At 40.1% G+C, this 14,821-nt stretch overlaps 1 protein-coding gene across 1 annotated transcript; it reads right to left on the reverse strand.

Annotated features, from left to right (window-relative positions):
• Positions 1-2,047: 2,047 nt before the first annotated feature.
• Positions 2,048-9,709, reverse strand: slc13a5b (solute carrier family 13 member 5b). Its single transcript, XM_071497055.1, has 12 exons — positions 9,543-9,709; positions 8,395-8,523; positions 8,167-8,303; positions 7,686-7,906; positions 7,366-7,546; positions 7,148-7,270; positions 6,800-7,012; positions 6,602-6,708; positions 6,365-6,486; positions 5,235-5,396; positions 3,988-4,125; positions 2,048-3,527 (listed from the first exon to the last, which is right to left on the reverse strand). The coding sequence occupies exons 1-12, from the start codon at positions 9,639-9,641 to the stop codon at positions 3,402-3,404; spliced, it is 1,758 nt and encodes a 585-aa protein (XP_071353156.1). The 5' UTR covers positions 9,642-9,709; the 3' UTR covers positions 2,048-3,401.
• Between the last annotated feature and the right edge of the window lie 5,112 nt (positions 9,710-14,821).

A 14,821-nucleotide genomic window follows, 5' to 3' on the forward strand; every position in this document is an offset into this window, starting at 1 on the left:
GAACGTCCTCATAATGTTTAAGGATATTCCCAATTAAAGTTACAGTTCATCAGATTTCTAGAAACCAAATACCACGAAGTAAAACTGTAGCTTTGTGGGGTTCTGGCTTTTCATCCCCAAGCAGGTGACCTCTTTGCTCAGCTGCTTATCCGGCCATGTATTTCATTGCATCAGTGTTTCTGGTATTGCTTTAGTAGCTTATTATGTGAAGCTTATACGGAGCATACTTTTTTGTTGACTTTCAGGTCATAAAATTTTAATGATTTACATATAATTGCAACAAGGAAATTATTGCAAGGTGTTGGTGGTAGTGGTGGTGGTGGTTGGGGGGGAGGGGCACTATTAGTTTAGCCTGGTCAGTATGAATGTACTTGGCCTGAAGAGTGCAAAGAAAGGCCCTCTGTCCTTTTCTGGATCTTTTGCTTCTGGCATCTTGTCCACAACTCAACTGGATATTCAGATGGCTAACTGAAACCATCGCTACACTCAAGTCTTTATGTGCCAAGGAGGACTGATTGTATCAGACAGGCTGCATATTGTGCTCATGTGTAACTGATACAGAAGAGGTGGACTGCCAGTGTGGCTTTAAAAAGCCTTCCCATCCACAAAATACTCTCAAATGCAACAGGTGGACGAGACACAAACTGTGCTTTTTGACCTCCTAGAAGATTTTCTTGAATCCCTAATGACTTTATATTTGTCTGGAAGTCATTCATTAAGCTTTCTTCTTGCTTACTCTGCAACAACAAGGCCTAGTTTATAAAGTGCTTTTGGGTTCACCAGAGGTCTTGTGTACCCAGTCAGTCGCATGAAACCCCAGCAAAGAACAATTTGCAGGTTCAGTTTCCTTCTGAAGCTTTACGTGTATATATAGCCAATAATGGAGGCTATGATATATGAGCGTGTGTTTCAATTGGATAATGAGTGGGTGGCTTGGAGGCAGCAAAGGGAGAGAAGGGCACTGTAATTACATAAGTTTTTTTCCCAAGTGGGACCCAAGATCATAGTGATCTTGACTGCTCTATGCACCCAACCGCTTGTTAACCACTTTTAAACTGTCTAACATTTTAATTGTCCAACAGAGCTGAGGACAGATCTTTCATGTGATGTTTTCATTTCTTTCTCCCGTCTTCCTACCTTTGCTGCAGTGTAACATGTTTCCCCCTGACACACTATACCACCAACCTGACTTGGGCCTGTTCACTATCATATATGTAGCTCATGATTGATGACAATCTTCTGTTTTTCCTGTAAAACGGGCGGTGTGAAAGTTCTTCTTTGAGCTCATAATATAATGTTTATGGTGCAAGACAGTGCCGGACAATATAACAGCCTTGACCCTTGGCTCACGCAACGTCTCAGTCGAAGGAAATGACAAAGAGCTTTTGCCTACAAACATTAGGTGTGGCCTCTCGGTGCAGGATTACTGTGACTCACTGCACTGTGTTTACAGGATTATATCAGCTTTGTGCACGAGACAAGAGGTCACTAAGCAAGAAGCAGAGAAACACGTCTGCACTTTAAACCACAGGTAATATTCATATTAAGCTGAGAAAGAATGGACTGATGATCTAAGTGGGATCATTTTTGCTTTGGATGATAGTGAGGGATGACAATGTTGTTTGTTCAGGCATGACTGACTATTTGTCCTCCTGCTATATTAAAGCCTCTGAGTTGTTTGATAGCTTACACTAGGCCAAACTGTTAAGATCCTTCCGTGAAATCAGCTGCTTAAATTTCAAACTTAGTGTTTTTTGTAATATTTAAAAAATACTGCATGCAGAACTTGAACTATATGGACAATAAATGAATTTCTAGTACATCTTGTGTTCTTCTAGTGTTAATAAATCACTTTATGTAAAAAGAATGTTCTAAGAAAGAAACATTAAAAGTCGCTATATCAAAACTCCTGTTTTTTATTTTGATAGTTTGCCAAAGCAAGTGAAATATTGATTTCATCAGTCCCCTGATCATTTATGCAGCGAAGACTCATCTTCATTATTTCACATGTGCAAAAGTCTTGAAATTTAAGCAAAAAAATATACAGTTAGTATTAAATACCACTTTATTCAGACAGATTTTATTATAGCAGTGAGACATTTCACAGTGTCAGCACATACTGTATTGACTGAAATACTGAAAATGTGTTTACAGTACAATAAGTCAGTATGTTTGTACAAGGCAGATAAGGATTTCTTACTTTTGTAGTGATGATACATTTCAAAGTTCAGCTGATGCTGTGAAGTATCACATCCCCTCATATTCTGCACATGTACAAATGTATAAATATATATATAGGTCAACACATAGGTTAATTTGGATGCATAGGGGCAAAGGTAGGTGTTTACCTGTACTCAGGTTTCTGTTGTAATGTACATATTAGCCAATTATCTATTTCCAAAATGGCTAACCTAATTCTTTGTTACTTTGAAACTGTTTTGGGAGATGTGCATCTAAAACTTTTACTTAAGTAAAAGAAGCAAAACTAAAATGGAAAATTAGTCCATTGCAAGAGAAAGTCTTGCATTCAATATTTTACTGAAGTGAAAGTACATAAGTACTGACACAAAAATGTATCAAAAGTAAAGTACACAGGTTGGCAGCAGGACTGCCTTTGAGTTTGAGTTTTAATGCTGTATCTGCTTGAGTTGGGGATAATTATAGCAATTCTGTTTGCAGTTGGGTAGTTTAACAATGCTGTAACAATTTATCATATTTTACAAAAATATGTTTTCAATGTAAAATCTTAATATGAAATGTAACTAGTAACTATAGTTATCAGATAATTAAAAAAGGACAATGTTTCCTCTGAAATGTAGTCAAGTAAAAGCAGAAGTATAAAGTGGCATAAAATGTCCATTGTTAAGTATATGTACCTCAAAATTGCACTTAAGTGCTGTACTTGGGTAAATGTGCTAATTTATGTTCTTCTATTATACAGTATGGCTTATTGCTATTAAAATGTGACTATGCAAAACATCTTCCCTTGATTTAAAAAAAAGTTGATTTAAATGATGTTTCTAGACTTGACTGCTTAAGAGGACACCAGTCTGTGTGTTTAAGGACATAAATACTGACAACATATGAAAAACATATTTGTGTATAAGGGGTCTGTGACATCATTATGATACAACCTAAGTTAAAAAAACAAAAAGATTTCAGTTTCATTCTTCAGTCACTCTTCTTACATTCCCAATCATATTCGTCACCACTTTCTTTCACAGGCATTACTCAGGTGTCGAAGAAAACAAGCCTTGAGGGGCTTGTGTCTGAACAGCATTCGGACGCACGCAGTCCACCATGTGGTCCAGTGCTGTTGCTCTGACCGGAGATCTTTGTGTGGCACTTGTGGATAGGGAGGGCAGGGTGTGCATGGATCATCTCCTGTGGCAGATCCGGGCTCACACCCCAGTGACATTGGCCCAGACAGGGAAGGAGTCCAGGTTAAACATGGCCTTGCCCCAGCTGTTAATGGCCAGTGTAATACATAAGATGCCAATGATGTTCATGACTATTCCTGTTCTGGCCTGGTGGAGAAGAAGAGTATGCAGAGATCGTCAAGCAACAGTTCAAGATTTTGAGAAATATGCTAATTAATTTTCTTGAGTTAGAGGAAAAGATTGATACCTTTGAAGCCAATATTGATTAAGATCTCTATTTGATTGACATGTTGCTGTGTCAAATTAGGCTTTTTTCAGACTTTTAACTTCAGTTTGTTTTTGATCCAGTCCAGTAAAAGTTTTTTAATGTGTTCACTCTACACTGTTTGTATAAACTCAATTCCCCTCACATCTGTCCGGTAAGTATAAGGATAAAGCCTGGAAACATGGAGAAGGGCAAGAAAATCTGTCTGTGACGCTTTTGTTCGATGCCAGGAAATAGCACTGTATAGGTCAGAAATTTAACTGTGTAACCATGGCCATAAAGTGACAGCACCTTCAACATGTAATTTACTGAACAAACACAACAAACCATTGCCAGACTCACCATGTCAGCAACCTTGAGGTACCCATACGAGAAGACTATTGCATTTGGAGGCGTAGCAACAGGCAGCATGAAGGCGAATGAAGCACTCAGAGTACAAGGCACCATGACGTACAATGGATTCATTCCAATGGACTGAGACTGCAATTATCACACACAGAGAGTTTCAACAGTCTGAGACAAGGATGATAGTCAGCCTTGATCACAAAATCCTCCACTCCTCAAGCTGTCTATTTTTCTGCCACTGTAATTACTGACTCATAACTCAGAGTGAAATGTGCGCAGGTCAATGCAGAGTGAAAACTCTCATTAGTGGGTGTAATTAAGATGTAATTCCTGTAAGCTTGGGGCTGAGTCATGATATCTGGAACAGAAAAGCACTACATATGTAGCAATAATGGCAGACTACTAAGATGCAGAAAACATTACTCAGTGGAATTTGCTTCTGAATTACATATCCACAGCACAGTAGTTTACGCGTGAACAGTAATTTCTGGTTCTCAAAATAAACAAAGGGTGAAAAGACTTCAACTTTATGGTTAGTCTTCTTTAAACTGTAGGCTGTACATCTGGTCACCACGATGACAGTGTTTTGTGTCCTCAGATGTTCTTTCTTTAAATCAAATTATAAAGACTCAGTTGACAGGATTGCACATAAAGTGACATGCCACAAGCCATGATCAACACAACAGGTCATTTAACCACTTTCAACTGCAAGTAACTGATCAGATGCTCTTTTTCTCTTTTCTTTCTATTGCTATTTTCACAAGCGGGTTGGAACCCTTGTGCACCTACTTGGCTCTGCCCTCAATGAATATCTATGTGAATACCCCTGCTTGGGACTGTCTTTCGCAACCCAGCTTTGGTGTTCTCTTGAGTTCAACTACCAGGCACAGTAATGCCATTCTTCAGCAGCACCGGGGTGGGCAGCATCACAAGGCACTGGGCTGAATTGGTGTGTTTGGCAGGTTATTAATGGGAGGAGGGGCCCGGGGAGGGGGACCAAACATACTCAGCCTGAATGACATACTAGATGTGTGACCAAACAAGGGAAAATAGGCTGGTTCCCACTGGGAGTGGTTTCAGAGCTGGTCTCCAATTGGGGAAATTGGTTACAAAAGACATTAGGAAGCACTTCACCTCACTGAATCACTGCTGCTAAACCTGTCACCCTCCTGCAGTCTGAGATCCTGCCTCTGCTTCCACTTTTTTTTCATCAAACACATTTCACTCTTTCTCTGAGAACTTACCATTGAGGCTAAGACAGGTAGGAAGAGTGTGGCAGTGGCCACATTACTAGTGCACTCAGTGAATGTAGCAATCAGCAGGCACAAAATGATAGCAATAGCCCAGGGAGGGATATTTTGAAGGGGAGTCATTTGATCACCCATCCACTTTGACAGTCCTGATTCCTAAAGGGATACACATAACACAAACATACAGTATACAATGTTAAACTCTTTTCTGGAAATGTACACAACATTCATCTATAGACCTGAGTAAACATTTGGTCATTTACTTTGAGTGCACAAACTTCAGGTTTGTGCACAAGATATTAAAAAATATTACTAGGTGGTAATACAAATTTAATATTAATTAAAAAAAAAAAAAACAACACATTCAGAGGAAGATTTTAACTAGCAACAGTAGGAAATGTTCAAATTGCAATATGCACAATTTGCATGTGCATACAGTAAGATATCTGAATCCAGTGCAGGAATGGCGACCTCCACTAAAAATAAAAACTATAATATGGTAATTACAAAGTGGGAATACATCAAATTGCCATTGCCAAAAAAAAGATGTCAACAACAAACAGTACACAAAAAGATTTGATTTCATGAAAATCTTAGAGATGCTATATGCAGGTTTTTGCTAGTACTACATAGCCAATGTTAGCATTAACAGTTGTTTACTTACCAGTCCAAAAGAAATGTTCCAAGTTCAGCGTAAAACTTTATTTCTTTTTTTTCTTCTCAAGTTAGCATGCTAAGCAGCTAGCCCCAGCCCGTCCCGTCGTAAAGCTGTTTTGCGATAGCAAGTTTGTCTAGTGTCCACTCTGACACAGCACAGCATGAGAGGAAGGAGAAGTAGCGCTGCTGCTGCTAAGAGAGCGTATTCTAATCTCTTGTCCTATAAATGCACCGATGGCTGGAGCTCTTGGCGAGCAACCATCAGCACCTCCACCACTTGGTCTTGGCAAGAAACACATATTCAGTGGCAAAGAAAACTTACATATAGCACCTTTAAGGATTTCATTTTAAACACAGCCAACCATGACACCATCCAGATACTTCCCCCTAAAGACACATTACTATTCTTACCATATTGTGTGTAAGCCCTTTGCCAATATTCCCATTAATATGTCATTGCCACTTACTTCACTGCCCTTGGCCAGAGCAAAACCTCCCCCAAGAAGAAGCACGATGCCCCATGGTAACTTCTTTTGGGCAACTTTCCAGGTGAGCAGAGGTGGAGTTGGGCCAGCAGTTTGATGGGGTACTACGGATCCAATAAATTCAATGTCAGTGTGGAATCATTGCACAGTCCTCATCTCTAAAAACTTGGGATTAAAAATATGACACATAAGTGATATACTTCCAGAATGATGGCTCACCTGTGTCAAAACTTCGAGTCCTCCATGAACAGAAACGTGGGGGTTTAGAGGGCAGAACAAAGAGAAGGACAGCAATGAAGATTGCCACAGTGGCATCTGTCACATACCTGAGAGTTGGAGGGATGAAGGAGTGAACCCAGTTATATGAAAGCGTTATCCACTAGATCAGTGTGTGAGTGAATAGACTTGTATACATACTCTGCTTTAGAGTTGAAGAGATCTGTCGCCCAGCCATCGACAAAGCCTGGATCCCTTGTGAACCACATCACCACCAGCAGAATGAAGAGACCCAGGACACTGATCTCTCCGAAGGACATGGACCCCAGCATACGATGCTGCTCACGGATCACGTTGTAGGCAGCAATGTCCTTCTCTGTCTTCACAGACCCACAGCCCCACGTCTTCTTGAAACTGGAGGGATCACACGGGAAAAAAAATCTTTGTATCACCTCTACGCTCAGTCATACTCTTTATGCGGTAGAAGTTTCTTGATGTTGATTCAAGTCTCTGTCACTATAATTAGGCTTTAACCATCACCAAACTCACTTGAATCCCATGAAGACAAACTGCAGCCAAAGCCAGGCCAGTGTGAGCATGAGGATCATGTTAGGGAAGGCAAAGCCAAACCAGGAGGCAAAGTTAATCACATCGCCATTCTCAGGAAACAGTCTAAGGAAAACAACGAAGGGAATAAAATATTTCAATTAACAAGATGGCAGTAAATATTGTAGTACTACTTGGTGTACTGGCAAGAAAACACTCACTGGTTCATCTGGCCCTTGAGCACCAGATTAGGACCAGTTCCTGTCAGTGTGGCAGTGCCTCCGATGCTGGCAGCGTAACAAACACATAGGGTCATTCCTTTACACATTCTCCGCCTTTCCACTGCCTCTTTATGCCTGGCAGCCTCCACTGCAGCATCTAAGAAAGTCACCACCACTGAGCCTTCAAACAAAGAGCAAGGGATTAAAAGAGCTACTAGCGGCACAGTTTTATGAGTGGAAAAAGTCAATGATGCTGTGAATGTTATAAAAAGTTTCATCTTGGTCAAAGAGATAGAACATTGTAGCTGGCCGTGCCTCACCTTGTCCCTCACTCTGTTTCTCTGTCTGTGGAGGCTGTTTGCTTTCACTCTCTGATGTCTGGACCTGCTCGTCTGAGCTGAGGATCTGAGGTATTTCTGCCTCACTGGTGTTGAGCTGTTCCAGCACTGCTTGGACAATAGGTACCATCATGGCTGTGGTAGCCGTGTTACTGATCCACATGGACAGGAAGGCTGTCACACCCATGAAACCCAACATCAAACTGCAAGCAAGATATGGAAAAAAACCAGCAAAACATGTTAGGGGCCTTGGAATGAAAGTGTTTCACAACAACGAACAACGACAAGAAAGACAAAGACGAACATTTACGACAGCAATGAAAATCTTAAGCATCGTGTCCTTATCTACAGTAGGTGTCTATGATTTCCTACAGCTGATTAGATATGCTTTGAAAATGTCGGCCTTAAAGATGACAAGCCGAACAGAGAGCCTGGAGTGAAGGTGTGAAACTGAGCCACTCACAGCGCTGGGCGCACACCAACAAAGAGCAGCACCCTCAAGGCGATACGCTTGTGCAGATTCCAGTGCTCCACAGCAACCGCAACCATCAGTCCCCCCACAAACAGCAAGTTTGTGTCCTTCAGGTACTGCATGCACACCTGAAAGAGCAGGGCGACACACAGATGCATGTGAACAAACATTCATCCTTGCTGACAAGGTTGTGCACACTGCTGCAGATACTTTACTTACATCTTTGGATTGCATGATGCCAAACAAAGGGAAAAGGAGGGCCGGGAGGAGAGCTGTTATTGCCAGTGGTAGCACCTCTGTGCACCAGTACACCGCCATCAGGATTATCACATAGGCACATTCTGCCTCCTGCATAAAAACATGTGAAAACATACCAGTTAATGCACATACACAAACAAAAACAAATGTTTTTTAAAAAAAAATGATTTTAGAGTTAAGATCCCTTTTGAGAAGGTGCTGCATAAGGTTTAAAAACAGTTTCTGAGATCAATAAGTATTGCATAATTTTCAATGGGATGTTATGATGGTTCAAAGGGTAAAGATAAGCGTACTTTTTGTTACTATTGTTTCAGTCCACTTGCTTGTACATTTGCCTGGACCATAGCTCTGAGCTCTTTAAACAGCCCTGGAATTTTACTAATATTTATTATCATATATTATTCTATTATTGTTTTATTGCCCTGCAGCCTGTGTAATCAAGACTTTTAAAAACTTTTTCCAGATAATAGAGAATGCCTTGATTGCTGATGGACTGATGCTTATCAAAAATCCTCCAGTTTTTTTGCAACGGAGCAAAGAATCCCAAAGTTTTCATCCCTCCAAAGAGCACCCCTGTGCACAGTAGACTCAGGCATGCCTCTCCTCTCTGTCCTTCTGTGCTTATCACAACATGCTTACAGCCTGTGTGCATGTCTGTATGTCACATGCAGCGGTAGCAACGTGGACAGAGCCCTTTGACTCTGTGTTCCCACGCTGGACGTGACCCTTCGGGTTAACAACAAGGACTTAAAACAACAGGACTTCAGAGTGCGCCAGCCTCAAGCAACACAGGACAGTTCTGCGTGCATTTTACTCGAGTGCGCCTGTGAGCCGCATCAGCAGGTGCATGAGAGAGCCAGTGCAGACTCGTTCATTTAAAGGGCATTTTAGTCTAAGTAAAAATCAAATCAGATACAATAAAATAAAAATCAAATTCTAAGCTTGAAGTAACATTTGAAAAGCATAAGAATGCATTAGCCTATAGATCCAACGCCTCAGTTATCTTATGCCAGAATCACTGGTGGTGCCGAGTTTCTCCACTTTTATCAATGCGGCGAAGTTGAGTTAATTTAAATCAATGTACTGTTTCATCCGAATCGGCTACATACCGATGTCCCGATCACTAAAGGCAGCGGAAGGAGAAGAAATGGAGCTGAGAAGAGGATAAGCTCGTTCTTAACGGAGCGAAGATATTTGAAGAATGCCATCCTGCGGGAAAACGGAGAAAAGGAGGCTTTCGCACCATGGATTGCGCTTTTGAGGCAGCGGAGAGGAGGAGGGGGAGTCCCACGGCAGATAAAGGAGAGGCGAATCACAATGAGGAGAGAGAGAGAGAGAGAGAGAGAGAGAGAGAGAGAGAGAGAGAGAGATGTGCTGGGGCACTCACACCAAAACAAAAGAAGTGACGGGTCGATTATTCAGCGAATCAACAAAAAAGGTTCTTCCACCAGCAAACCTACCAAATAAAAAAAAAAAACAGTTGAAAACATTAAAAATCACACTATCACATTCCCATCCTGAAAAAAAAAAAAAAAAAAGATTATTATCACAACTACCAGTGAGCAAAGGTTCCTGCCGCTCTCAGGTCACATTGACAGGTGCTTATCGGTTGAAGCCATTACTTCATTCACTTTTCTAGTGCAGAGTGGAGGACTGTGTCAGCAGTGACCTCGCTGAGCCTCACTCCTTGTAATGATGTGGTAGGTCTGTGATACAACAATGTGCTAAGCAACATTTCATCTACAAAGAATAAGATATGCAGATATGCGCTTCTTTTTGTGACGCTCAGTGAGAACTTACTCCCACTTAGGTTTTTTCCATGAGCACCAAAGCAGTTGAGTTCCACCTTAAAGTCACTCCTATGACATGCTACAGAGATGCAGTCATTATTACTCCTCTACTTTTATTTTTTTTTTATTAGAAAATGACAGATAATGGTCCACCAGCGCCTTCGCCTGGATTTTAAAAATAGTGAGGTGATGTGTCCAGATCCCCACAGTGTGAACCCACCCACCAGAGAAACTTTTAACCAGCCTTCACTATTATATTATTATCCCATTTAAATCATTTTATTAATTCATTTAAATTTGATTTCCTTAATGGTCTAAATGCTGTTGCTACACATTGCAGCGTACAAATAATCTATCAAATAATAAATCTACATAGCCTGTGTTTGACTGAGAAAAAAAGAGTCAAATTCAAAGATATAAAATACTATAGATACACATACATCAGCTCTCCAACAACCTTAAAAACATGTCTCACCCAAGAAGCTGCTGTTCCAAGACTTGCGTGTAATTTCTGCAATCAAACTGCTTGCATTGTGTGCCCTAATTAAATAAATTACATGTCACATGTTGTTATTTCAGAGTAGTTTCCCCTCTTTCCTCTGTGTGTTTCTGCTGACCTGAATATTTCAGCCCATTTACCCTTCACCAAAAAACACCTCTCTTCCGCTCCAGCCTTTCAAATGTCTATTACTTCCAGAACACATAAACTATCATTGTGAGTTTGTCAGTTTCAATCACATTTAAGAACAGGCCATTAAACTGCAAAAGGGATTTTCACATTGGACTGTAATAGGTTCACAATACTGTGATAAATGGGAAATTGCCCAACTATTTTGTGCGTGGAGACAGAAGCCCCGCCACTTCCTCCAAAATATGAACATTTCAGCAAATTATACGGGCTTCATTTGTGTGTATCAATCAGTGTGTCTAAAGAATTATTTGCGTGATTGTTAAAAGCTTCTGTAAGAAACCCTCAGGCTACATGTATGCCCAGGAGAATGACCTGAACTGATAATTGTGTGCATTTGGCAAGAGTGTATTTGGTAACAATCAAGATATTCTCCCCTTGTGCCAGACGAAAGCGTGGCTTCCTCAAAATTCTGTATAAATACATTTCTTTACCAGCAGGCTTCATATTTCGACATAACAGTAATGTGGATTTTCCTTTACTGCATTTGGTAAGTGACACAACTGTCCTGGCTTTAAATATAACTCATTGGTGTGTGTTTGGTAAAATGTTTTGTTGTACTTAGTTTCCTTGATTTCAACTTATTTCATTGCACATGTTTGTTCAAATTACTGTTCTTTGTGCTGTGAAATTAGAGGTGTTGCTGTTCATTGCGGAAAATTTACTGATTTTAATAAAGTTTGTGCAAAATTTCAAGTCTCATATTGGCCATGCCTGCAAGACTTTTGTAGCTAGTTAACAATGTTTTTGGGCGTCATCTGAGTGTGCTTTTACCAAAAATGGTGAATACTCAATTAAACCTGCATAATGACCACATTATGACGCTCCAAACTAAAAACAAATCCTTCCCTCTGCCCACATCCTAACTGTACATCAGAAAATATCACCTTGCTAGCAGAGGAAAAGACTGCAGAAGAAACATCTTTTATCTCCTTGGATCAAGGCAATGTGCCCATGAGAAATAGGTTTTTACCATTTACACCATACCAAGTCACATTTTCGAAGAAAAAAAAATGTAGCTTTTGCTTTAACTCTATGAAAAAATCCTTTTTCTTATTGAAAAGGTTTCAGAGGTCAAATCAGGCCATTCAGAGAACCATATAAACCTTCTTCTAGCGAATTTATAAGACTAGAATTGCAATAGCACAAATTGTATTTATTGCAGGGTGACAGTCATGCATTGAAATATAATGCGTAGTTTGCTCCAGTGTGTCGGCTCCCTTTTCATGTACTGTAAGTTCAGGATATTTGCAGAGAATGCTTTAAACCAAAAACAACACTGTGCCTTGGGACATAAAACACATTCTGTCTGGCAGTTCTATAAAACTACTGAGAGAAGAACATGATCTGCTGAGCCAAAGAATGTCATGTTCTTTGGCTGTAGCTTCTCTGTAAAAGTGCTGACAGTAATTATGTCGCATTGGTGGTATGCTGCAATGAGAGAAGCTTTTAATTTGTCTCCCTGTAATTGTGAGTCTACAGCCCAGTGTGGGATTTCAACATTCACTCGTTTTTACCAATTTTGAGGACATGCCAAATTTGTTATAATTTCAACAGTCCATTTGTTGAGCTGAGCTGTGACAAAAGCTGTCTTCATTCGACCACTTTGCTTAATCAATTGTGTTTTGTTTGGTCCACTACTGTTGCCCTTGAATGAATGGCTTTGTCATGCACCCAGCCAAAATACCCTTTCAAATCATCCATACATAAAAACATGTGTACTTAAATGCCATTTATTTTGTACACAGCATTCAGAAGAGTACTTTCCCATTTGCTGACCACAGCAGGACTCATACTGCAATAAAAATAAAAGTAAATCATTGCACATTGAGAGGCAAATCTTTATGGTCTTCAGTGGTTCATATTTATCAAATTACATCCATATAAAGTTTGCAAGTGCCACCTGTAGTGTAGAATCCAACGTGAAGTGATACTCATTCATTACCACCTTAGAAAATTTATTTAAATAAAAATATAGAATTAAATACTGTAACAACATAACATTTTGTGTATGAATGAGAAATTGTGTGTTTTTTCCTGTTTATGACAATGTACTCTACTAGAAACAAATTCATTTTACTGAGTTTCTGTTTAATGAAGGGTCCAACTTCAAATCATTGCAAATAGCCATAGCTTGAGTTTATGAAAAAAAACTAAATGAAATTAACATAATGTGACAGAAATCCTGATTACGGTGTTGCACTAGTCAAACGGTGATCACATTTGACTACCAGCAATCAGTTATGCACATGACAGCACCATATCATGTGAAAATACAGCTGTGGTGGACAGAGGTCCTGATGCTGTTATCTTTTTTTGGGACAGTATCTTACACTGAGACAAAGTTGAAACCACTAAGACAAAATAAAAGAAAATCAAATGGGTGCAAATGCGCAGACTGTGTACTCAGTGTCTGCAGCAGACTGCTGAAGGATATGTTTGTGAAATTACAGCCATAATGCCACCTTGTGGAGATAAGTCTCCCTACAGCCCAGTAGCAGACTGAACTGGTAGAACTGTCAGTTTGAACAGCGGTCTGTGATGTGGTTGTTCCTGAAACAAGATGAAGACAATTTCACGGACAGAAAATTGCCAGCAAAATGTGAAATAGTGGCTACGTCATCATTCAGAAAATTTGCTCAGTGAGATAAGCAGGCACTAAAAATATATGTGAAAATGCATTGAAGAATAATGCCATGATTAGTTTTTTTTATTTATCAATTAACTTAATAGAAAGTGTAGTAAACAGAAACAAAACCTAAATCAATATTTTGTGTGACCACTGGTATTTGGCAGGCAAGTAGTTCCAGGCATCATTGAGAACCTGTGGATAGTCTGTGTCACTGTCTTCATGTGATCCCAGGTCCTTGTCATGCTGCAGAGGGAATTTGGGGCCGATCAGATTGGGACTGATGGTATGGATGGGAATCTAAACACCAAAATTGGCTAAAACTTTTGCACAGTATTGTAAAAGTTTGTTGGTGTCACTTTAAATCAAGTTACAAGTTGCAAATAAGTCTGCAAAATACAACAGACACTGAAATGTCCAATATAAAAGGAAAAGGTATTAAATAAAAGGTTTAAACCATGTGCCCAGGATGTATTGGCCTATCCTCACTGGTTACCAGTTAAGTACTGATTTTAATACTCTTTTGTTTTTAAAGCACTGCATGGACCAGCACCAGACTATATCTCTGAACTGCTCATCCCCTGTTCCACCTCCGGACCCCTCAGATCTGCTGACAGTTCACTGCTCTCCATTCCACACATCCAGTTAAATTAAAAATCCAAAGGTGATCGAGCAGTTTCAGTCATCTGGACACATTCTGGCTTTTATTTATTTGTTTTTTTGCAGCGCTGTTTGTGCCATGATTCTCTGCTTTTTATTGATTTTTTTGTTTGATTGGAATCATCAACCATAATTTAATCTCTCTGCAAAGCATCTTGGCGAATCTTTTTTTTTTCTTTAAAAACTCTATAAATTAACTCAATTTGACCACTGTCTGATCACTGTCGATCGGACGCATGGATGTATTATAAGACCTGAAATTAGCATAACATCCGGTAACAAGATAGGTTGAGGTGCTTTTTACATCGCGGAACGTTCGCTGAGCGTTCGCCGCGGAACGTTCCCCAAACGTTCCCGGGGGAACCGTCGCTGAACGTTCGCTGAACGTTCGCCGCGGAACGTTCCCCAAACGTTCCCGGGGGAACCGTCGCGGAACGTTTCCGGGGGAACATTACCGGGTGGGAACCTTCAGAGTATCCCAACAAGTATAATCAGTTGCAATTTGTGGATTTAAATGAATGCTCTCCATCGAGTTATGTTCACTTCTCCTGTCAGTTTCAACCAGCGCTTCAAACACTTTACTTTCTGTCATTGAGAAGCAGATTTATACGGCATGTCTTC

The sequence above is a fragment of the Trachinotus anak genome, unplaced genomic scaffold, assembly GCF_046630095.1.
Source record: "Trachinotus anak isolate AG129_WGS33_773 ecotype Australia unplaced genomic scaffold, CSIRO_AGI_Tana_v1 ptg000014l, whole genome shotgun sequence".
In the NCBI taxonomy this organism is placed as follows: Eukaryota; Metazoa; Chordata; class Actinopteri; order Carangiformes; family Carangidae; genus Trachinotus; species Trachinotus anak.